Below are 26,957 nucleotides of genomic sequence, written 5' to 3'. Positions count from 1 at the left end.
AGGGATGTTAGGAGGAGGGGTACTGACTTTACCTAGGTAGAGGATGGAGTTTATTGAGGACCAGAATTGTTTGGGGCTGTGTTGAGAGGAGTCAAGGGCAAACTGGTGGTACTGGAATTTGTCCTGTTTTATTAGCTTTTTGACTCTATTGCATAGTTCTAGGAATTTCTGTCTAGTTGAGGGGGTTTTGGTTTTGCACTAGCGCTCCCAGGCTTTATCCCTGTTTTTCATTTCTGACTTAGTGGTTTTCTGGGGAGGGTTGTGCTTTGATTCTGGAAAGTCTTCTGGGGGCATGGTAATTAAGGATGCTCAGGAAGGTAGTATTAAAAAAGTCAACTGCGTCATCAAGAGTGAGGTACTTTAGAGGATGCCAGTTACATTCTTTGAGGGATGAGATGAATGCGAGTGGGTTAAAGTTTAGTTTTTTACATATTTGACGGTAGATGACAGGTTTAGCTTGGTATAGGTATTTTTTGAGTAGGAATATCGGGGAGTGATCACTAAGGCTATCTGATAAGCAGCCTGTTTTATATGACTGGGGGCGCTTACTGACTAGTATCCAGTCCAAGATAGTGTGCTTGCTGGAGTTTTTATTTATTCTGGTTGGTGACTGGACTAGTTGGGTGAAGCCATGAAGGTTTACATGATGGTTGCCAGAACAGGTGAAATGAGTTTTAGGTGAAATGAACTTTCAGTGAAATTAACTTTAGGTAATTTGGCCTCAGTGAAATGGGTGTCAGTGAAATGGTCTTATATATATATATAACAGTCTATGAGATTCTTATATTTGTATTATGAACTGTGGTAAATGCATGTTAGATACTGATTTTAGTGGAAAGTAGTTAAGCTTTACTGTGTCTCAGCTTTTACAATATTTACAAAAATTCAGTCACTGGTGGTAGTTTGTCATGTCATCATTTGTACAAACTTAAGTGAGTGGGGAGGGGTTTTAACTGTCGATTACTCTGATGAAGTCTTTTAAGACTGATAGACAAAAGTGCTAAGTCTTTCATTACAGTTATTGTATCCTTCCTGAGTATTTTAGTTATCACCATCATCATCATCTTCAACATCATTATTGTTATTATTATTATTGTACACACTGTGGCCATCACTGCCATTTTGTGTTTTATGTTTTTTTTTTTCTAGTCTGACATTTATATGCTCATTATGATTGTGGAAACATACTTGCTGAAGAAAGATCATAAGGCTCTACCGTGTCATAAGTGTAGTTCTCACTTTATAAATTTGTTATTACATCATCCAGTGTTCTGTTCCATCTCATTGTTTTTTTACTTTTTTTTGTTTTAAATTCATGTTTCTGGAAATGATTTAAAAAGATGACTACATATGTTGAAGTGGCATAATCTACATTCCTTGTTTGTTAAGTTCAGTTTGGATAACATATGACTACAAAATTAAATCTTTTCAGAGATCTTTTACATCCCTGTATGAAGTATTTAATTCACCATTTTCCATCCTCAGCCGTCCATATACTGACAATAATCCACTTGCTCATAAATAAAAATCAAACCCAGTAACATATGCTTTGTGTAGTAGTTGACATAATTGCTTGTCCTTAAAGCTGGAGATAACATCAAACTAGTCTCTCCCTTATTGCTAGACTTGTCTAAAGCCTTTAAAACACTTTGTCACAGCAAACTTCTACTTCAAATGTCCTCACTTGGTTTCTCTCAGGCCACCCTTCTGTGGTTTGAAAGCTATCTGTCCAATAGGTGTCAGTCACCACTGGTGCATCACAGGGTTCTAGCTATCGTCCCCTCCTCTTTAATATTTGAAGCAACACTCTCTGTACATGCACACAACATGCCACCTTAATGCAATACGAAGATGATTACCCTCTCATTTGCATACGACATGGCCCACCTCCAAAAAATTACTCTGGAAGCTTTAACAACCACTGAAACATTGCTTCGTAACTCAGAACTCATGCTCTACCTGAAGAAGACCAAATTACTATTTTTTTTTCCAACTGGCTAATAAACCAGACACATACTATCAAAGTGGGTAACACTACATCAACCAGAAGACCTGTCACCAGCGGGGTGCTAAGCCCCCTACTATCTGGTATATATTTGTCAGAAGTTCAGGCCACAACTAAGGGGTTGTGACTGATAAAGTTTGCAGATAACTAGAAACTGGATGCAATTATTGAATTCCCAGATGATGCCAGTATAGTCCAGAAGGGTAACACAGATCAATGAATCATGTATTAGTCATGATCTCAAACTGAATGCAAAGAAATGCATCCTTATTTCCTTGAGCAGAAAACATGTCTCTTTACACTTTCAAATCAACAATACCCTAAATACCCATGAAGTGGTAAGGCATCTGGGATCACAAGTAGACTGTGACCTTAACTTCGACCACCATGTGTTGACTGTAGTAAGAAAGGCTTTCTACATAGCAGACTTCATTAGTAAAGGCATTGTCTTGAGAACAAAATAGGCTATAATCCCTCTATACTTGGCCCTAATCCGGACCATAATTGAGTATAATGCCCCATTCTGCATGTAACATACAAAGCACCTGCAGCAATTGGATAGACCTCAGAGGTTTCTGATAAAGAAGATCAAGGGACTCCAGCATGTGCCGTACACAGACCGACTAATGTCCCTGCTACTATACTCTATCATATAGACTACTAAGGGGAGACATATGCCTGGCTTATAGAGCAAACTCAGACCCAAACCTAATGAACTTGCTGCATATCCTTAAATCAAATGGCACTAGAGCTACCCATTCCAAGGACCTAAATATGGCCTGTGACTTAAACAGGACATGCTGGAGGGAAGGATTTGTCTCCTAGCAACTGCTGCATCTTTGGCAATTCACGTGAAGGAGAGCATGTTTATGACACTATTCAAGAGGAACCTGGACGAGTGGATGGAGCACCATAAAGTCTTACTGGGGATAGTGCCCACAACCCTCCTACACATGGGCAGTAATGACTAAATGGGATTCTGGGTATTGACTAGAGTATCTATGGTATTACATTGGGTTAAACTGGATAGGCTTGAAATGACCTCTGGGTCGATAGCCTAGTAAACACTTATGATTTTGTGATCCTATACTTTACAGTATCTCCATTAGAAATAGAAATCTGGAGATTGGAAATCTTCCATTAGTTAAAATTTTGATGCCCTCTGCATTGCAACTGTCTTGAGTGGATAATAGGTCCACTTGAGAATGATTCAGTGTGGGTAGAAAAATGTCGATGGATAACAGGGCGATACATTTTTATAGCACAGCAATGAAATGATTGGTGACTTTAATTCAACTAATAATGACCTGGCAATTGTTTTATGCAAAGAAAGACATGTTAGCTTAAAAGCAAGGATTTCTGAAATGGAAGGAAGTGACATTATTTCATAGCTTTTTCCAGCTGAGTACCTAACAAATACGAAAGCCAGAAGAATTACTCATGGGGTAGGTGCTAGACTCCCTTATATACCCAATGGAATCCAAGTCACTTTGTCTCCATAAGTTTGTACTGTCCATACCAGAACTAAACTGGTGCACAGTAATGGTTCTCTTCAAATATGTAGGGTAGGGGGGAAGGTTTGTGATAAGTTTGGAAGGGATAGGGGAGTGAAATTTTCAGGGAATAGCCATTTAACACATGTATAGCAGTAAGCCAACTCAACTGAGACACTATGGATTGAATCATAGAGTATGCTCTCTCCTCTGACTCTCGACAATAGCTGTTCAATTTAGAGGATATGAAGCCCTATGTTCACATTTTACTATAGCTTATAGATCAATAGGCAAATTGGCAACATTAGAACAAGGAAATAACAGTCTAGTGAATGGGGGGGGGGGGGTCTAAGATGAAAGAGTTTAGTGTTTGACAGAAGTGAAAAGAATACATTTTGAACAAACCTGTTATTGTTCAATATATCAGGATTTGATTGTGGTACCATTCACATTAGAACTGTGTGAACTTCCAGAAAGCCAGATTGTATGCTCTGAAGTGGTTTTCAATAAACAATTTTTTTTGTCAGTGCTCAGTGTTGGCTTGTACTAACAGCAGGTCAAAACTACTTCTCACAAAACTGTATGAACAAAATAATAAAATCCCTTTTAGGATAATTACTCTCTTATTATAACAGTCATTAAAATAATGACCATACTCTTTGAACTTAGCAGTTCTCTAAAAATATTACTTTGCCTCAAAGTTTCCTAACTCTCCACCATTCCATCTCACGTGTCCAGTTCTCCAGTTTTGGATAAATCCACTTGTTAATTCCGTACCATACCACTACTTCCATCACATAGGTAACTGAGAGTGCCACAAATTACTCATAAAACTTCCAGATAAAGCACATTATTCAAATGTATATCAGTGGTTCAACAGGTTAGCATGCTCTCTTTTTTGCTGAAAGATCGGATGACTGTGTGTTCTATTCAAACACAAGCTTCCTGGATTCATTTTCTAGTGCTGACACTTCACTGACACACAAAAAAGCTGCTGCATTCCTGAGTGTATCATCCTTTTGTAGGAGACATGAAATCAAAGTCTGATTTGTTAAAGTTGCTGACAGCTCAAGTGGATGCAAATGATCATACAGCATTTATTGAAAAGAATGTGGGGATTTCCCCCAGAGATTATTTTTCAGACTGGCTAACAGGCATAGACTTCACTGCCTCCACATGATCCTACAGAAACACACTACCAGTCACAGAAGAGTCCTTTTTCACTGTGCATCTTTCTTCATGGTACTGTTTTTGGCTGTGTCTTCCTTCTTTTAGTTTATAAACTGCATAGCATGGGGTTACATCATTCCCTCAGATTACCAAAACAGCAAGTGCTCCTAATTTAACAGCCTCCCTTCCCCCCTCAGTATTACTGAACATACCTTTTCCAAATTTGCATGGGTCACACTGAAATTATCTTCCTTCTTAATTTTCATCCATTTTTTTCTTGCACTTCAAAACTTACTTTTCACGTTATAGCAGTATCTCTCAATACGTGTGTCCCTGTGACCCTTTCAAAGTTATCTCCAATGCCTCCATTTGTTTAGTTGCTTCTTGTTCCATTTAATTACATACAACAGAATTTTGCATTCAAGAATTTGTTTCCAATAGCTATTTTATCCAGTTAAGAGTTACAGCGGAGGTACAGTGTATTCTGTCACTTAATAGGTGTACTGCAGAAAAGTAGTTACTCTTGGAATGGACACCAGACTAGCATCAGATGTACACAGGGCCACCTAATGTGTGCAAACCTATGGGCAACTTAGAAAAGCCAAAATTAATATAACGATTGTGTTAGAATGTAGGATAAAACTTGTTAGGCTTCTGACAGAAAGCAAAGAAATCTTCCCAGAAAACAAAGGTGGCTGGGTAAGTAATAAGTCTAGATTAGTCTCTGTTGATGTGTTCTCAGTCTTGAATTGTAAAATAAACTAGCCTATTTCGTGCAGCCACGTTTCTTGGAAGCCTAATTGTTATGGCTGTCCAGTGAGGTCTGCTGTACAAAGAAAAAGACGAGCAGAAACAATAAATGTCAGAGTTGCTAGACCAAAAAAAAAAAAAAAAAAAAAAAAACAACACATAGTAAACCCAAGAAAATAGGTGGATCTATAGACAGGAAATAACTGACCAGAGAAGCAGACAGTTGAATTTTATTGTAAGGTTGAAATACTGTACCATGCAGACGTTTAGACTCTTAGAATGGAAGTTTTTTTTTTTTTTTTAGAGAAATGTTGCCAGAGTTGCCATTATAATTAGGAAGAGATTAGATTAAAGTGCTGCTGATATTATCTGATAATTTAAGAGTCAGTCTGTGTTATTATCTGTAGCTACAGGAAGATTTATACCTCAACAACTGAAGCTCTGCAGCCTTTTGTGAAGTCACATGTGGTTACCGGTCACCCAGGAACCGCCACATATACGGGTTTTTTGGGAGTCTAATGCCAGCTATGGCTGTTTACCGACGTGATTTTAAGGGCAACAAAATGTAATCCTTTATTTAAAAAACATTTTAAGACTGGTCTAACTTCACTGGACTTATGTGCTCTAAGGTAAGGCGCTATTAAACTGTGCTCTTGACTCCTCAGTAAATTACCGTTTTAGCTTGCATAACTGAAGGTTTACCACAGAGAAACCAAACAAAATAAGTTGCAGGCTGAGTGGTGCTGTTTAGTTTTGGTTGCCTGGAAAAGATCAAGCTGAGCAGTAGACATTAAAATAGTCTTAGTGTTCATTTTGTGTATTTTAACAGCCAAATCAGCGTGTGGATTTTTTTTTGGTTTATTTTATCCTGCACCTAGTGTGGGCATTTGTGTGCACATGTGTATTTATTCTGATGAAGCCCTTTCCTTGTACTTTTTGTTCTTTCTTTAAGCAAGTTTTGAATTAATTTCATCTATCTTACACAGCTGTTAAAAAATAAAACAGAATGACAGGGAGAAACAGCTACATATAAAGTGTTGATAATGACATTAGTACACAGTTGTGACATTCATAACACTATTCACTGCAAAGGTCTTCCTTAAATGAATCTCAGCTAAATGATAGGCTACGTTTTACTTTTTTTTTCAGATTTTCTGAGGAATCTCAGTTAAACGATAGACTGTGTTTTAAGTTTTTTTCAGATTTTCCTGAGGAATCTCAGCCTGAGACTGTGTGTTTTATGTTTTTTTTTTCCAGATTTTCTGAAGAGTTACATTATTGGAGGACAGAAAGCAATACCACACAGTAAGCCTTATATGGCATATCTGAGACTGGAAAATAAGGACACTGTACACTGTGGAGGCTTTTTGGTAGCACCTGACTGGATAATGACAGCGGCTCATTGCGAGGTGCCAGGCAGGTATGTCACAATCTCTTTGAGTTAGAACAGCAGGATATAATAACACTGATTTTAGACAAAGCTGACACAATAAATCTGGCACTGTCCATTAATGCCTTAAAAATGTTTCAGCCACATAGTGACTCAGAGATCACTACTCTATTTATGATATGAGGCTCGTTTATGATATAGGGCTCGTTTTGACTTGTTTGCTTCTTCAGGCAATGTGAAATACACAATTTCTTCTCTCTGATTCCACCTCAAGGAGGTCATCTCAAGGATGCTGTAATTTACAAGGAACCTTCACAGACTCCTTTATCTTGTTTTCCCATCTTATTTTTCTAGTGATGAATCGATCCAAGAAGCCAGACTCCACAAAGCAAAAGTTTATTTACTTATTGCATTTGTTTACTGAGATTGTCTGACTGGGCCATGCAAGACCCCTTCAAAGCGGAGGTCTTGATAAAAAAGCTACATAGACATAAAACATATGTAAGTACATCATAGTTGAGCTAAAATGATAATCAGGCAAAATGTGTTGCAGGTACAATTTTATAGTTTTACACACACACACACACACACACACACACACACACACACACACATGCATCTTACATAATAAACATCTTACAATGATTTAAAAATATTACAATACAAATCCAAGAGTAAATGTCAAACGCAGTTTAATATTTGAGTGTTCCAAATTAGGAACAAATTTGTAGGGTCCAAAGCAATAGTTCCTGGATAATTTGGAAGGTAGATGAGGGGGTAGAGGCATTAAAAAAGAGGTCAAGTAAAATCACAAGTGATGGTAAGAAGAAAAGGGACTAAGTAAGTAGAAAGTGTAGGCAGGATAGCAGTCAGACAGCTGAGACAGAGCATTGACATAATCTAGCATTTAGGAGATGAGCATGGAGTTTCTATTAAAGCCAGTCAGGTATGGTATTCCATATCTTGGAGATGTAACTGGAGTAGAGAGCATCCCCCTGACGAGTTCTGGGATTTATTTTGTTGGGCCTGGAATTTAACTTTAGTGGATTGGTCTGATAGGGTTATACTGCTGCAGGAGGGTATGCAGGGAAGGGCATTCATCTGGGTGGGGCATTATGGAATGAAGTCCTCCTAATTGCCCCTGTCTGCCTTGGCAAATGTAGTTTCCTCTGCTTCATCCATACTTTATGTGGAAGCCCTTCTGATTGTAACGCAGGAGTAAAGACATGTTGGTCCATCTTCTCTCTCATACCTCATCCAGAAATTACTCTTGTAGTCTTATGGTATGACATCTCCAGTGCCGTTAATTGTCAGTAATCCTTCTTTGTTCTTCCAAGTCATACAAAGCTTCTCATCTTCACAAAGGCCATCGACTTACATGCCATAAAAGAAAAATGGACTTGCTTCTCTAGGAGTGCTGCAGGTCATGGCCAAAATCCCTATTCCACTCCAGTATCTTTAGTTTTAGACTATCTTTCTGAAATGCAAGCTTCTGGGCTTAGTTACTCTTCCATTAAAGTCCATCCCACAACCATTTCAACTTTCCATTTAAGGGTAGACTCTTCTTCTCTCCCATCACTTCAAGTGTGCAAAACCTTCATGAAAAGTACCTTTCTTCTCAGACACCACATGTGGCATCCTGCACCACTTTAGGATTTGTATTTTTTACTAAAAATGCCTCCATCTGAGCCAGCGTCTTCAGCAGATTTATAAAACCTTTCCTGGAAGATACTCTTTCTACTGGCAGTCAGCCTCAGCAGAAGAAATATCTGAGCTTCATGTTGTTTTAGGAAACCCACTGTACCCATCTTTCATAGTTACTGTGTTGCACTCAAAACTAATCCTGCTTTCATATCTAAACTGACTAAGAAGTCCAGTCCAAACAGGGCATCACCATATATGTCTTCCTTATTTCTTGTTTTTTTTTCTTCTTTCTTGAGTACTGTAACCATAGAGATTATCTGCTCCACTGCCCAAATGTACACAAGCAGCTTAGATTTTATAGAGGTAGGACAAAAATCTGTACAAACACAATTGCAGTTAGTTTTGGTGGTTATAGATGCAAAGCTTCTGCTCACTTAATTTTCCCTTAGTTGGGGTCTGTGTGCAAATGGAGGTTTTTGCGGTTGTGCTTCATTCCTTGGTAAATCAACCAGCTGAGCCTCCGAGGTACCCTCACTAGTCCTACTCACCAGCTCTAGTACTTTAGCCTCTCACAACATCCCCAACTGTTCATTTCTGGGAAATCCCTGTTACTGACCACACCACATTACCTAGCACTATGGAAGGACAATTTCCCACCATTTCTCCAGCCAACCTGGTTGACTTAGGCATCCTGAGGCAATGCAGCAATTGCCTTATGTACAATGATAACCCACTTCTTCTAAGACACTCAACTTCAACATGCAAGAGGTGCATCTATATAAAAAACTTAGAATCTAGGCTCTCTCACTCACCAGTCAGTATATCTGACACTAAGCAGGGTGTCAGCACTCATATCTCATCATCTTCACCAATCACACAAACAGCACATAACCCTACTTATGTGGAAGTCCTCTCTAAAAACCTATCCAAAGCTCAGAGACCTCCCAAACAGAAGCACACTTCACATAGTACAGTTGCAGATGACTGCAGTACACAAAGGTACATCAACTAGATCTCCCAACTATCCCGAATTACTCTGTTTTTACCGAGTTTTGGGGTCCAAATGAAGGGGTGCCACGATTCCCGAGTGGCATCCCTTCATTTCCGATTTTTTGCTTTTTTGTTTTATTTTTTTGAGTTTTCACGCTGTCAGGGTGGATGTCAGCTCTACCAGCCAGTCGGAATTGAGCTCAAGGAGCTCACATCATCATTTCCGGCTGGCGGGAAGTGCTTTTCTTGAAAAAGCTACCGTTTCAGATGCTTATGCTGGCTGGATTTTGTTTTACTTATTTAAACTGCCACAATGCCGTTTTGGACACAAACTGGCTGCAAGAGGGTGGTGGACAGAGCTGCGAGGGGGATTTTGTATATGCTGCACTGTTTTCGGGAGAGGGACGGACGTTGTATATGCTGCCATTTGCAAGTAGGTAAGGAACAAAGGGTGTGTGTGTGTGTGTGTGTGTGTGTGTGTGTGTGTGTGCAAATGCCCCCATGTAATACACCTGTTGGCTAGAGGTATTCAGGCTCAAACCCTGTACCTTTGATACAGGGTAAAAAGAGCCTAATGTCCCTAGCCACCACAATTTCTGAGCTTTATCCAGATTTTTTTTTTTATTTTTGTGCTAAGAGTTGACAGCTCTGATGAGAAGTGAGAACATTGTTTTTTTTTGTACTAAGAGCTGAGAGCTATGATGAGAAGTGAGAACACAATTTGTACCCCCCCCATTATTGGCTTTGTTGTTTGCCCATATTGTTTGTGCTAAGAGGTTGACAGCTATGGTGAGAAGTGAGAACTGAAATTATTCACTAAATGATAGCCATTAAGTTTCAGTCTTCTTATTTTTTTCAGGAAACTGCTGATTTAGCATAGTGGTATGCTGTTTTGACTGCAGTGCATAGGGTTCTGTGTTCAAGACTTGACAGTGAAATGCATGGTGGTAACAACATTTTATTCTAGAAACTTTATAAAATTATACAAGCAATGTTTAAAAAGTGTCCCTGATAAGTCCCAAGCCACCACCAATTGTGTGCTTTGTCCAAGTTTTTTGTTCTAAGAGTTGAAAGCTATGGTGAGAAGTGAGAACTGAATTTATATTCCTCTGTTATTGGCTTCATTGTCCAGGTTTTTTGTGCTAAGAGGTTGACAGCTATAGTGAGAAGTGAGAACTGAATTTGTATTCCCTTGTTACCCTGTTATTGGCTTTGTCCAGGTTTTTTGTGCTAAGAGGTTGACAGCTATGTTGAGAAGTGATGAATTCACTAAATGATAGCCATTAAGTTTTAATCTTGCTATTTTTCAGGAAGCTGCTGATTTGGCATAGTGGTATGTTGTTCTGATTGTAGTGCATAGGGTCCTGGGTTCAAAACTTGCCAGTGAAATGCATGGTGGTAAAACATTTTATTCGAGCAACTTTACAAAATTATACAAGCAATGTTTACAAAATTATACAAGCAATGTTTAAAATGTGTCCCTGGTTTTTGACCTTTTGTACCCCTCCCCCCAAAAAATTACATTGAAAATAAGTGTGAGACGCTGTGCCTATGGCTTACACTACTGTCATGCTATTTATAGTGTGGGTGTGGAAGTAGACTTTTATGATGGAAATAATCTGAATTGGGCAGTTTTGTCATTATTGGTGCATGCATTTTGTTTCATTGCCTGAGTACAGCCTACTGGTAAAATGTTCAAACAAATTTAAAATGCGCTCTGTCCAACAAGTGTGTTGTATTATTCTAGGAATATAATTTAATAAAGTCAGGAAGGTGCATCAAAGAAAAGAACACATGTATGTTTCTTGTTTTATGTGCAAGGGGCCAATGATTTGAAAACAGCCCAAAGTAATCTCTCTCCACCACTGGCCAGATGCATTTTCTTTGGATGTGGGTTTCAATGCTGTTTCAATGAATGCGAGTTTCAAGTGCAGAGAAGTTTTAATGTCAAGCCTATTTTCATTGTGAGACAGTATTGCTTTGTTTACCAGATGATGTCTATTAGTGTTTCGACATTGTTGTGCTGTAAAATGTAAAAATAAAATCCAAATAATCATTGCAAAGCAATATGCATACATTAGTGTTTATAGTAAATGGGGCGAAATAGCCAGGTAATGGGACATTGGAATGGCTGCAGGAGGACTGTGGTGCCATATTTTGGTTGTCTATTCTTCAGTTTGCGTTTGAAAGTTGGTATTCCACAATTCCATTGGAGTGGGTGGGGGTTGCATAATTATGTATGCAAATTATATGTTAATCAGCGTACAGATTTGTACCTATTTTTCATGGGCCTTGTACAGATTTTTGATGTTTCCAGGTTGAGGGGTTTGACATGAACCAGTGTCTCACATAAAAAGCAATTATGGCATAACACAAAAGCCAGTGTTTCAGTCATTGGTGATTCTATTCTGAGACACACAGATGTTTCAGTAAACAGTCATACCTATACAGAATTATACAATGACTTCTCATTAGTATTAAAAAACATGCATGCTGATTGGTCAGCTCAACCAGTGTGCCCATTGTAAATAGTGCATATACCAATACTAAAAAGTCTGTCCGCTAAAGTATCATTCATCGGCCAGACATTTCTATTGATACATGCTGCAGAGTGCAGACTAAATACAAGAAAAATCAGGTGCATTCTGCAAAATGAAAGAAATAGAAACATATCTGAGTCTACTCATATTTCTGTGCACTCTTGGCAGACTATCATACCTCTGAAATATCTGGATCTTCCGAGAATGTCCACATTTTTTTCCTTAAAAAAAAGGTCAACTGAGATTTTTTTTTCTCCATTGCTTCTGTTGAGCAGCACTGATGTTGTGGGGACAGAAGTCCTATACGCATACATCAGTAAAAGCAGAAGAATGGGTATCAGCATGTAGAAACACTACAGGGCCATTTTACAAAGACATTTATAAAAGGTATGCAATTTCTTAATGTCAGTGTCCCTATCAGGACTTAGACAGTGGAGTCCTTTTCATGACTTAGACGTGGACCTCCAGAAGAAAAAGATGATTCCAGTTAGAGTGTTCTTCCTTCTTGATTTTATACCCACCCCAAGAAGTGGGCAACACTTGATAAGCAAACGGATACCACCCACCTTGGTTTCCTTTTAACTAATAATGTCAGTGTATAATAGCAATAACCAACTCCTGGGTGTGGGTAATGCTGAATTTAACCACTGTTGCCTTTGTTTGATCACTTTTAATCAAACCACATGAACCATGGGTAAATCCAGCACTACCCACATCCAATCATGGGTTAATGCTTAATTATATGTTCCTGATCACACAAAATGTTGACCTTCTGCCTCCTTGTACAGTCCATTAGTGACTCCTCTTGAATGGGGTTGATAAACCTTGACATTAGTAGAGCAAAGTTTAAACATGAATCAACAGTGATAATAATTTATGAAAAATACAAACAGGTTTAAACTTTTTAAATACTATAACCAAAAGAATAACAAAAGAGGAGAAAAGAATAGATCCCATTAGTTATGCAACAGGAAAAAAAGTAGAACAGCAGCAAACATATACAGCAATGACACACAGAATGACAGTTACTTAAAACACAGTTGTGACCAGTAACAAACATGCCTGTGCTATAAAACATTGCACACAGGTATATGTGACTTAAAAAGAAAGGTTAAACAGTCACAGTAATGCAGACATTGAGTACACAACTTAATGATTCCTAGCAGGTTAAGCCTGCAGCATTAGTACATACAGATGAGAGTAAGCCAGCAAGCACTAGTGTACACTCATTATTGTGCTGTTACAGATGTGAGTAACCAGCAAGCACCAGTGCAGACTCATCATTATGCTGTTACAGATGTGAGTAACCAGGAAGCACCAGTGTACACTCATCATTGTGCTGTTACAGATGTGAGTAACCAGCACTAGTGTACACTCATTGTGCTGTTACAGATGTGAGTAACCAGCAAGCACCAGTGTAAACTCATCATTGTGCTGTTACAGATGTGAGCAACCAACAAGCACCAGTGTACACTCATCATTGTGCTGTTACAGATATGAGTAACCAGCAAGCACCAGTGTACACTCATCATTGTGCTGTTACAGATGTGAGTAACCAGCAAGCACCAGTGTACACTCATCATTGTGCTGTTACAGAGGTGAGTAACCAGCAAGCACCAGTGTAGACTCATCATTGTGCTGTTACAGATGTGAGTAACCAGCAAGCACCAGTGTACACTTATCATTGTGCTGTTACAGATGTGAGTAACCAGCAAGCACTAGTGTACATTCATTATTGTGCTGTTACAGATGTGAGTAACCAGCAAGCACCAGTGTACACTCATCATTGTGCTGTTACAGATGTGAGTAACCAGCAAGCACCAGTGTACACTCATCATTGTGCTGTTACAGATGTGAGTAACCAGCAAGCACCAGTGTACACTCATCATTGTGCTGTTACAGATGTGAGTAACCAGCAAGCACCAGTGTACACTCATCATTGTGCTGTTACAGAAGAGAGTAAGCCAGCAAGCACCAGTGTACACTCATAACTGTGCTGTTCCCTTATTCCTCACTACAGCTGGATCAGTAATTCTCTTTTCAACAAAAATTTTATTCATTGTCTATATTACTGTAACATTATTCAAAGATGGGTCTTTCATGCTTTCCTCCTCTGACTTCATCAGTGTTAAACCAAGGGATCTGATCCCCTGCCTCTGTCTGACAATTTTTCATTCTCACTTGCCTTTGTAATGGTGACTTTCTCATTTGGCATTTCCAGTTGTAGCAGCTTATCACTAATAAAAAAAGGTGAGCTTCATCAGAACTCAAATTCTTTCTCTTGGCTCTTCCAATGCACCTGAAGCAATGTTGTGTACCTCAGTCAGGAGATGATCCCATTTCTAAAATATAAAGATCTAACTTCATTAAATAGCTTTCTCACTTTTAAAGTCTTTAAGGTGAAATAGTGCAGCCACTTAGCAAGAAGGATCTCCCTGATGTAGCTTGTCTCAGGAGATGATAATTAAATGACTCATAGGCCAAACAGAAGATAATCTGTTTAGCAGTTTCATTTGCAGTTAGTGCAGCCATTAGGCTTGATGGTCTTGTTAAATTTTGATTAGATAAGCTGATTTCACAATAAGACCTTCCATCAGAGCACATAGTTCATAATAAGACCTTCCATCAGAGCACAGAGTTCATAATAAGACCTTCCATCAGAGCACAGAGTTCATAATAAGACCTTCCACCAGAGCACAGAGTTCATAATAAGACCTTCCACCAGAGCACAGAGTTCATAATAAGACCTTCCACCAGAGCACAGAGTTCATAATAAGACCTTCCACCAGATCACATTTTAAAAACATAAGCAGTTCCCTCTTTTTCTTTCTCTCCAGCCAGACCTAGCAGCTGAGGGTTATTTTTTGGGGTTTTGTCCGCCATATCCACCAGACACTCCACTAGTATTATCCAAGAGTTTGCCCACTAGGCATTTCAGTTTATCAAGCTTAGTCCCTAAATCAGTTCTTGCTAGTGACCAAATGGTAACACTCATCTGCTCTCATTCTACTGGGTGTTATAAGCACATCTGGAGTGTAACTGGCAAACCAGGACAGCTCAGTATATAAACAAATAAGGGATGAATAGGATAAATCACAGCCTATGTTTTTGAGTATTTTTTATTTAAAGTAGTTACTCTACCAGGTATCTGAAATATGTTGTCATATAAGCAACTAACTGCTGTTGAGAATGACACTAGATAAATATAAAACACATACATAAAAATATAAAAACTATACAAATACACATGGGTGTGAGAGACCTAATATAATACATCACAATGTTTGATAAGTAGTGAAAGTTGTTACAGTTTCAATGGTAAGTTGAAATAAATCAAATACATGTGAATGACTTCTCACAATATCTGTGGGTAGATGTTTTAGATAAACACTGTAGCAGTTATAAGATTACATGCATCAATAATGCTCATTGCAGGATCCTAAGTAGGTTTTCTTAGTAACAGTAACAAACTGTTTGTTTCATGGCTGTGGGATTCCATGCCAATAAGGAGGTGGTCCCATTTTTTATCAGGCTGCCCTTGCACAGTTATTCACCCCTTTGGTGCCCAAATGATATGTATTATTTTTGTGAGTCCATTTTCTGAGAAACAGAGCTCTAACCTGTAGCCCCTTGGCCTGGTGATATTTGTATTTTCAAATGATAACGTCAAATAGTACTATGCAGTTTTTGTACTTCATTTCACAATGGAAAATGTACTTAGGTTTATAGTTTACAAAACCAGAGTTTAGTTTCCATTTTAACTGGAGGCTTTGTGTTTTTTTTTTCCACTTCAAAGTCCCAAGAATGAATAGCATTATTTTTAAAAATGGACATATATGATATAATCATTTTGTGCAGAAATGAACTCCTGCCTCTCAGATCACAATATATACAACTCCTCCCCTGAAATAACTAAGTATGAATGTTAATGTTGAAAAAGTGAATAGCTTAAAATACATAGGACATTGCTATTTTACTATGTTTGTGTGTGTGAGGGATCCAAAAAAGTAAACTTAGGTTATCACAGGACTTAGTGCAGGTCTGCTAGCAAGGAAAGGAAATTATTCTAGTTTAAGAAGCTTACAGGTTAGGAATCATAGAAAAGAGCTAAGATATCTTTGTTGTATACGAAGCCATTTTCACATTTTGGAATTTAAAGTATAGTGTTGTTTCTGTGGGAAAAAAATATGATTTGGGGCTATTTGAAGTGAGACGTTGTGTGCCACAGATGCAACAGGTATAAAAGGGAGGACATATTCCAGCTGAAGTGAAATAATTAGCTTGCCAAGAATTTCTTTCCTTTATGTAAAAAAAGCATGATATTTGTCAGGACCTGAAAATGTTATAATCAATCCAACGCCTAGATACCACACCTAGTGGGTAAGTTAAAATAGGCCCTGTTGTAGGACTTATTAATAGTAGCAGGGAAGGGGAATCAAACCAGAAGACTATTGTATTATCAGCATATATGATAACAGGCAGTGTGGGGTGGTTAGAAATGAGTCTATTTACAGAGAGGAAAAGGAGAGAGAGGCTGTCTCTTTGAAGCACATCGTTATGTAGCACTGTGGGGTTGGATGCGATGGAGGCGGTTTTATCTGTTGCATCTTTTTGAACTGGGGGAAACCTTTGTTACTAAAACCTGAACAGACTTTTTTACACTCATAATGACCATCTCTTAATGTCAAGATGTCGAGAGTGTCCATAGTGCATTCCTCACACCCAGTATGTTGTCCATTCTCAGTAGGTACATCATATTACACTTTGTCACCTGTGGCTACAGAACTGGACCATTCCCAAATTTTTGCTGGAACTCTACATCCCTAAATATTCTGTCTTCCTACTGGAGCATCTCTATGTGTCTTCATCTCTTAATTAAACATCCTGTTTCCTTAGCACACTTAGTAGTAAATGCAAGTCTTAAGTGAGAGTATCCTTCTCAGCTACTTACCTACATCCCACAAGCAGGTACTCTTCCTTTCCTCACAAACTAAGCTTCACCTCTTGGCAGAATGATCCCCTTGAGCTAAAGGTCATGCTCTGCAAAATGAGTTTCTTATTAGAGTTATCAGTACTGTGCAGTTAGGCATTTTCATGTTTCTTCACGGCTCAGAGGTAACCACTCATCTCCCTGCTTCTGCATCGACTCCTGTGGTGTCTCACAAAAGATTACACCTTTGTAGTATTTACTTTTGTTGTTTTGCACTGTCAACATCATAGGCAGCTCTTTAACTGTCTTCCTTTCCTTGCACTGTAGTTGTTCATATGGACATATTTTCAGTGAGATGGATACCTGGTACCATTTCAACTTTTGCAAATGATCTTTCTTCATAATTTCTTCTTAACTATATTTGCATATATCATTTTGTTGAATCTCTGGAAACAAACCGTTTCATTTAAGTGCACTTTAACCCATCACATTAGATAAATATCAGTAAGTAAAGCAAGTCTGAAGTCCTTGGTACATATAACTTGGGGACTGAGGCAAGAGTGCTGTAGAACATTCTTGAGTTGGATGCAATGTGAAAATCCATAATATGGATGGAAACTCAAGCATCACTCTGACATACATGAACTTTGCAAAGAAAATGTACATTAACAACCCAGTTGTGTGAATATTGGCTCTAGAAGACTGTCACTGTTGAAGTGACACCCCAACCCTATCTGCAAAAATGGGAAAAAGGGTTGTGGTTGGATGGATGGATGCATGGATCTTTTATCTGGTGCTGTATTAGCACTTATTTGGAATTATGGTGCCCAAAATACCAGTGTTTAACATACATCATCAAGGAACACATTTTGTTGTTACAAGTGACAACATCTTTTGGGATGGGAAATGAAGATGAAGACAAAATGTGCCCCACATTAAAATGGGACTAGCAAAGTGCCGTGGAGAGCACCATGAAACTAAAATAGAGTGATACATCAGGTGAGCAGTAGGAAGCTGTACAATAGTATTAGAATTAAGGGATGACCTACTGTGCTTGGAAGGTGTATTCCAAACAGTATATTTGAATTTCCTAATCATCTAGGTTTCTAATGTGTCTTTGACTGCAAACTGGGATTCAGCTGATGTAGAATCTTCCAGTAGTTTGTTCCATATCCGAGTTAATAACTGTATGATACATTTTCCCCTTTTACTGGCATAACTAATATAAACAAAATTTGAATCCAGTATTTCTGATGTTGCCTACAGTTAAGGAAGACTAGTCAATAGTGAACAGGCAAACGCTACAAGACGTTTCTGTTTTAGGTACCTTAAGGGTCACGTATGGGTACACAGCTGAAAACCTGCAGCATAAAGGAAGACAGCAATGGACAGAGTACATTACTGAAAGTACGCTAGTATGCAGGAGGCAGCAAAATGACAGCATTTCTGCACTGCACTGAGCTCATTACACATTCCTACATAACTGTGTTCATTTGCATTTCATTTGAGCTTCATATTCTATGACTTTATCTGTATGAATCAAGGTTATACATAAACATGGCACATTATGCACATAACTGTTCACTGCTGCTTATACTTCATGCTTATCTTCAGGTACTTTTTGCTAAAAGTGCATTTATTATTAAAAGTCGAATGCATTTGCCAACAGTGTAAATTGCTGACTGATGCTGGCATACTGAAAAATGTGCTTATCTCCCGCTATATAAACATTGGTCATGTACTAAGATTCTCCTTCCTGCCTTTGATAGTTGTCTTCCATGATTAAAGTTAGGACTCAGATTTAGAGAAAATCAAATCCTTTTAGTTTATTTATTTTATCTATTCAACATTTGTTTACTGGGAAAGTCCGACTGGACACGGGTCCTTTTGCAGCAGAGGCCCGGGGAGAAAAGCTCCATGAGTAACAGTAAATTTTCATGCACACATTACAGCAATCAATACAGTATAAAGTAAACAAAATGTAGTGTACATAAGAACATACAAATTTGTTACATCTTGACAACAAAACCTAGGCTTTGAACATAGCTAGTACTATTTGTAGGTATGACTTGTGTCAAGATAAGGTTAAGACAGGCTGGTAGGAACAAATAATTAAACACCGGGGGAGAAGTTGGATATGTTTTGGGTGTACCATGATGTATCACAGCACTTATGAGGGGTTAGCAAAGGAACATAGCCACTTATTTTTTTGATAAGCTTAAAGTGGTTAGTAGATGAGATTGGGAGAATGGATTTAGGAAGGGAGTTCCATATACGAGATATACAGTTGTAAAATAAAGATTCTCCTGCAGTGTTGTTGGCCTTGGAGATGGTGAGCAAGTTCTTATTGTTAGAGTGAAGTGGTCTGCTGGAACTGTAAGGAAGGATGAGATTTTGTAGTGCAGGGGTTCTAGTTGGTTGTGTTACAATTTTGTGAGTTAGAGAGAGTTGGTTGTAAAAAATAATGTTGGGAAGCTCAAGCCAGTCTAGTATCCTTAAAGCTGTACAATGATGTGTGTTATATGGGCAGTCAGATGCAAACTTAGCAATTTTATTATAACATGCTTCTAGCTTACATAAGTCAGTTTTCCTTAGATTAGTTAAAATTGGAGAGCCATATATTAGAGTGGAGAGTAGATGGGTTTGTGCTAAAGTAATTTTGGCCACTGTGGTCAGAAACATTTTATGCCAATTTAGACTTCCAAGTTGTGTTGTTGTACTGCCCTCTTCATGAAAACTTTGAACCAATCAATTTTGCTGTTGTTTCTGACTTTTTTGATGCTCCCCATAAGCAGTTTTTGGGAAAAAAATCAGTGTAATCCCTTTTTCAGGAGTAAAAGTTATTAAAGTTAAAATTTCTTTTGTTATGGAGTGCAAATCTTCTTCTTCTTCTTCTTTTGGCTGCTCCCATTAGGGGTCACCACAGCGGATCAACTGTTTCAATTTGTTCCTGTCCTCTGTATCTTGCTCTGTCACACCAACCACCTGCATGTCCTCTCTCACCACATCCATAAAACTTATCATAGGCCTTCCTCTTTTCCTGTTACCTGGCAGCTTCATCCTTAGCATCTTTTTCCCCAATATACTCTGCATCCCTCCTCAGCACATGTCCAACCCAACGTAATCTTGCCTCTCTGGCTTTGTCTCCAAACCTTCCAACCTGGGCTGACCCTCTAATATACTTATGCCTAATCCTTTCCATCCTCGTCACACCCAGTGCAAATCTTAACATCTTCAACTCTGCCACGTCAAGCTCTGACTCCTGCCTTTTTGTCAATGCCACTGTCTCCAACCCATATAACATAGCTGGTCTCATTACCCTCTTGTAGACCTTCCCTTTCACTCTTACTGGTACTCGTCTGTCACAAATCACTTCTGACACTCTTCTCCACCCACTCCATCCTGCCTGTACTCAAGTGCAAATTATTCAAACTAGTATCATTTGTCCCTGTGTATACCTAGATTCTGCAACTGGTCTTGTCAGGCAGGTGAAGCTTGTACAGGACCCAACTTATATCTTTAATTTTATCTCCTAGTAAACATATAAGCACTCTGTTTTCATTATATCCTTTGTATATGTGAGTATATTCCTATAGCTATTAAATCCCATATAACTAATACTGTTTTTCCTAACAAACGTATTTACAACCTAATAGTTTCATTATATGAAATCCTATCAAGTGTTATAAATTAATTTCTTGGTATCTGACAACAGGCTGACTTTTGGCAGATGTGTTTTATCATCCAATATCATTTTTATCTGTTAGGACTGTCTTAAATTGTTAATTCTACCCAATAAACTTCTGTCACCGAGGCAATATGTTCAGTATTACAATAGAATGCACTGTATTCCTTATACACAAGCTGGGCTTTTTCTAAATCAGTGTTTTAGACTCCATGAAATGAACTCAAACTGAATCTAGTTGGTAAACGATCTATTTCTATTTAGGTCCTGTCATGGTACAGCGGTAGCATTGTTACCTCACAGCAAGAGGTTCTCCTGTTCGATTCTCGGCTTGGGACTGCCTTCTGTGTGGAGTCTGCATGTCCTCCCCGCAGTTGGGTAGCATTCGAAAGACATGCATGCGTAAATGAGCGTGCTTTCATTGAAGGTTGGACATTGAGCTGGCACCTCAGTGTTTCGTAAAAAAATCTACTGCCAATCATTAGCGGACCGGAGTTCCGCTGTGGTGACCCCTTATCGGGAAAAAGCCGAAAGACAAACAACAACATGTCGTGGTAGTTTTACATGTTATAACTTTTCAGTTTCTGCGTATTATAGTCTATGTGGAATTGCTGCCCAATAGGCTCCAGATCCTCTATGGTCTTTGTTTTAGCCTGCTGAGCTGACCACCTTCATGCCATGCTAAAAGCACCATGGTCTTCCTGACAATGCAATGGAAGGCAAGGCTGAAGCATTTAGATGCCCTTGGATGCAACATGACTGCTGTCACTGACAAACTCATTACCCAGCTCTTGGGGAGTTAAGGACCCTTATTAGCCAAGTTATAGACAAGGAATTACTCAGTATATATTTTTATAAAAGAATAGAAAATTTTCAGACAGTTATTTGTAATAAGTATAGATTTTTTTGTACTAAACCAATTATAAGTGTGTGTTTTATTTACCATTACATATACAGTTTTCTATACGATGCTGAGAATTGTTACAACTGGGTGCTACAGAAGGAAATAATAAATTATGAATTTGTATTTGTAATTCCTCTCCTACGTGATGTTGTAAATTAAATGACAGCATGAAGGAAGAATGAGTGATTTCTCCAAAACCATGGCCTACTCCACCACATCTGCATAAATGATTTGGGCAACCCACCCCAGGATATTCCTTGGTGAAACTTTAATTAAAAAATAAACAAACATAGAATGATAAGGTTCAATATCACAGCCATGCTACTGTCTTCCAACAACTCTCATTGCTTTTACTGACAGAGCAGACAGCAACCTGTCAAATATGGACTTGTGCATTTAGCAAGTTACAGGTGCAAATTAAAAATGAACTGTACTGTACTAGACTAAGTAATGAACTGCAGGAAAAAGAAAGACGACTTCAGAGCAAAGTGAGAATGTCCACTTTTCTGTACATATCAGTTAGGCTAAACTTAAAGTAGCACAACAACTATTATTTGTCATTTTCTTTCAGAACCATAACTGTACTGCTAGGTGCTCACAATGCAGAGCAGCAGGAGGCATCACTGCAAACCTTTGGAGTGCAAAAGTATCACGTCCACCCTGATTATAATCATGGAAGTATAGGATCACCTAATGACATTATGCTCTTGAAGGTAAGAGCATTTTACACAGAAGCTACCTCTCGTATCTTTTGTTTTTCAGTGTTATTATCTTAAGTGCGCTAAGCTTTATATTTAGAGCAATATATATATATATATATATGTGTGTGTGTGTGTGTGTGTGTGTGTGTGTGTGTGTGTGTGTGTTTTGTATACAAGGAGAAACTAAAAAGGGGATTTTTTTTAATTTAATGTCTTTAAATACTGTTTGAAATAAAACACATTTCAGATGCTTTTTCTTAGATGCCTAGTTTAGAACAGTACATTATAAACAAAAATAGTATAATACGGTATAGTATAATACAATATAACAAATATAAGATTATAATTATATAACAATCAGAATATTTTATTTATCATTATATGGCATAATTATGGCATCTCAAATGTCACTTTCGTGCTAAAATTATTTATGCACCCCTTGTGAACTACAATTTCTTGGTAAATAATGTTTATTTACTTATTATCTAGACAAGTGGGATGATCTATTGATTTTTTTTTCATTTGTGAGCTGGGCCAAAGGCAATGTGTATTATAGTACATATACAAAAATTCAGGGTTTTCAGATGGTGCACATCGGCACACAGGCATAGGCATTCTCCTATTTGCATGCGGTCTAGACATTAACAAGATAAATAAATGTGAACGGTGATAATGTTATGCTGCATATACATTATCCTTGTCCTATGTCACTTGCACATGTGGATGGTGGACTGAATGTGTGCCACAGGACTGTACCTGATAAAGGAGCAGCAGCGAGCATCATGTCTTTTTCAGGTAGACTGCAACGTGAACAAAGATGAAAGTCACACAGCAAGACACTGCCAATGCAGTCAAATAAATGTAAGGACACAGATCTTAGTCTTTAAGTGGTATTTTTTAAGCTTTTAGCTTCATTCTTAGAACTATGATAACATATGCACACATTTCATCAGTCTGTAATGCACAAAATAAAAGGTCGTCGATGCTGGTGCATGTATGTTTAGTGGGGACAAGAAAATACCCTGGTGTATAGATGATCTCTGCTAAATGTGATGACTGACTAGACCTGATTTTTGGTATGAAAGTTAGTGTATTATAGTAGCATATATATATTCCATATAGCACTGTGCAGAGTGCTAACTCTATAATCACTGCATAATACTGATTGTCCACACAAGTGTAGACATAACTGTAGGACTACCCTACACATGTTCTGGGGTCATGGGCAGGAACAATTTGTATCACCCTTATTGCCCATACATGCATGCATGTCTTGCTAAATTGCATTGCTACCTACTGAAAGGTGTGTGTGTGTTTATAATGTGTGTGTACATATGCATACATATGCCGATATTTCATTATCGGCATTTCCATTCATAGCTCAAAGCCACATCTCGGCCGTTTATTTCGTTTAAGCTGAAGACACATTTATTCTGTAAGTTTTAGTGTTTTACTTTTATATTATTTTATTTGTTAACTTATACAGTAGCTATCTTGCCTGGAGAGCACACTATTGGTACCCCCCCCCTTGGTGTTTTTTTCTTCTAAACATCTGCTAATTGATTTAAGATATCAGTTTTCCTTTACCTTAGTCCCCTTACACTCTGCTCTCATTTTTTTTCTATATCTTATCTTTATTTATGTACTTTCATCCAAATCAAAGCTCTCTGTTTTTCTTCCTGACTTACCTGTTCTGTCAGCTTTCCTCCTTAACTTGTAGTTTTAATGTTGCGTGATTGTTCCTGACTGAGTGTAGTCGTCTGCGGCTCAATACTTCACCTTTTTGCTCATTCCTTATTGTATTTTCTCAATAACTATTTATAATTTCTGTTGTTTTCCTAAGTACTTCTTTTTTTACTGTGTATGTAACCTTCTGTATTTTTCTCTGTGGTTGGCCTTTCCGCCTCATTCCTCTTGTAAATCTATTTTCATCCTACAAACTGTTTTATTCTAACCTCTGCAATCTGTATTATCCTCCCCTCCTCTCCACTTCTTACCTGTACTCCTCCTTCAACTGATTGTTTTTCTTCTATTCTTTTCTTGCTTAGGTGTTGACCTGTCCCGTTAGGCCTTCGGACTCACTCGGCTCCTCTACCCTACCTCCATATCCTACCCACCCCCACTAAGCCTACTTTTATTCTGATCACTGTTTCCTCCCCATTTTTCTTCCATCCAACCAATCTCTACCTTACTATTTCCCCTCCCCCTCTAATCTACACACATCAACCACATTCACTCCCATGTAATCCTTTAAAGTCAGTACACACATCTAATCCCCTTTCTAGTATCAGACTCAACCATACTATTATAAATACTACAAATCTTAGCACACCAAAGATTCACTCTCTTACTATGCACTCTTTACTGTGCCAAACCCTCCACATTCCCTTTATCCTCTTACTATTTCTAATCCCATTACACCATGCTACCTCCTACTTCACCAAACAATTGCCCTCCTCTTTTCTCTCACACAATCCCACTCCCAACCACCATCCTTACCCCACAAAGTCATACTTTCACACTATTTCCTCTTCTTTAGTCCAGCCTAACCCACTCCATTACTTTAAACTAAAAATTATACCATCCTTTATAAAACCTCATATACCTAAACCAATATTACACTGTCCAAAACACTTAAAAAACAAACCAAAACTCCTACTATCCTTCAACATCCTCTTTCTAGCAGAAGATATACACCCCAGCCCTGGACCTAATACATCCACTCACCTCAATTCCCCAGTCACAGGCTTTATGACCCACCAGAAAACCCTTTAACTATTTACTATCAATACTCAGAGTCTCAAAAATAAAACATCCCACTTTCATGCCTGGCTAACCCACAGCCAACCTGATGTTGTTGCCATCTCTGAGACATGGCTTAAACCCTACAACTCTGACTCTAAAATCCTTCCCCCATGGTTTCAAGCTCTCATGTAGGACCACTTAATCAGGAAAGGTGGAGGGGTAGCTTTAATCTACTCCAACCTTCTCTCCATCATTCCTTTCCCAAATCCCATTCCTCAGTTCAATAACACAGAGTTAGTAACTGGATTATTAAAAATGAATAACCATAAAAGCCTTTGTATCATGGCCCTTTACATCCCACCTGGAAACAATACCACAACCCTTGAAGAAATCCTCCTATAGGCCTCAACTAATATTAAGTTTGAGACCTACATACTAGGTGACGTAAATATAGCCTGGAACAAAATTAATAAGTCTAATCCCACCCTATCACTCTATTCAACTTTACTGAACTAACCAACTCTATTACTAGACTCAACAAAACTAATCCCCCAGGTTCCACTTGACTGGATCCTAGTCACCCATCCAAATAAAATCTCTAACTCTGGCACTATTTCTGACTCAGTTAGTGACCACCTCCCAGCTTTCATCCACTGAGTAACCTGCTCCCCTCCTCATCTACACCAATACACTCACACACGAAACCTTAAAAACTTTGACCCATCTCTTTCTCTAACTACCTCAAACAAATAAACTGGAAAGCTTTAAAAGCTCCACCTTCTTAAATGCCCTAAACTGCCTGGCTCCAGAAAGAACAAAAAGAATAAAAATCAATACCGCCCCATGGCTAACTAAAGATACCAAATGACTTATGCAACAAAGAGACACATCCTGGAAACTTTACTTCATCAACAAACTCCCTTAAAACCTCTCAAATATAAACAACTCTGCAACCTTGCTAAAAACAAATTATCAAAGACAAAAAAATCCTACTATATTAAACACCAGTCCAACCACCCCAAAAACTCCAAACAATTCTGGAACTCAGATTAACTCACTTCTCAACCCAGATACCAAAAACAATCCCTGCCCTAATACCAGCAAATCTAATCTAGAAATAGCTTCTCTTTTCAACTCCTTTATCAACTCAATAACATAACTAATCAAGACCTTCCCAAACAACAATCCTTCCCCTCATCCCAACCCCTTTACCCTGGCCTCCACCCAACGCATTGTCCCTAACCCTCCTCCCATATTTGAGCTGAAACCCATATCCACCTCCTACATAAAAAAACTACTCTCCAAACTAAAACCTTGTTCCAATGCCCCTGACAACATCCCATCCTTCTTTCTCAAAACTGCTGCAGATGGAATTGCCCTACCCATTAGCGTGCTGATCAATAGATCCATACAGGAATCCTATGTCCCCAAACTGTGGCATGCTGCCTTTATTCTACCTCTCCACAAAGGTGGCAAAAACAATAATATCTCAAACTTCTGCCTCATAGGAATCCTCTCCTCAATTTCAAAGATGCATCCATCTCCAACTTATGCCTTTCCTAACTTATCACTCCAACTCAACACGGCTTCTGATCTGGCCATAGAACAATAACCACTCCTCTCTCTTTCTTAGATAAAGTCAACCAAGACTGTGATTATGGGGAAATAGTATCAAAAGTTCTACTAGACCTCTTCAAGGCATTTGACACTGTCTACCGCACCCATCTGCTGAGCTACCTTTCTAACCTTAATATCTCCCAAAATACCCTATCCTGGTTCTCAAGTTACCTGTCTGATAGATCTCAGGCTGTGAAATGGAGAAAAGGCACCTCATCTTTTCTACCTCCCCCCACTGGTGTACCCCAGGGATTCATTCTCAATCCAATGCTGTTCAATATCTTTATCAATGATTTCCACTTTGCCATACCTAACACCAAAATCATACAATATGCAGATGACTCAACTTAAGTCTTCACCGCCTCTACCCTCGCCAAGCTCCAAAGACACAAA

At 38.5% G+C, this 26,957-nt stretch overlaps 1 protein-coding gene across 1 annotated transcript in view; it reads left to right on the top strand.

Annotated features, from left to right (window-relative positions):
* Positions 1-26,957, top strand: part of LOC122787878 (granzyme-like protein 1) — a 176,156-nt gene that overhangs the window by 7,987 nt on the left and 141,212 nt on the right. The window contains exons 2-3 of the mRNA XM_044054795.1: positions 6,676-6,838; positions 22,073-22,214. Of these exons, the coding sequence (XP_043910730.1) occupies positions 6,676-6,838; positions 22,073-22,214 (305 nt within the window). The remainder of the gene's footprint in view (positions 1-6,675; positions 6,839-22,072; positions 22,215-26,957) is intronic.

This window comes from Protopterus annectens, chromosome 13.part0, assembly GCF_019279795.1.
Source record: "Protopterus annectens isolate FY-2018-M chromosome 13.part0, PAN1.0, whole genome shotgun sequence".
Taxonomy (NCBI): Eukaryota; Metazoa; Chordata; order Ceratodontiformes; family Protopteridae; genus Protopterus; species Protopterus annectens.
This window is presented reverse-complemented; position numbering and strand designations above follow the sequence as displayed.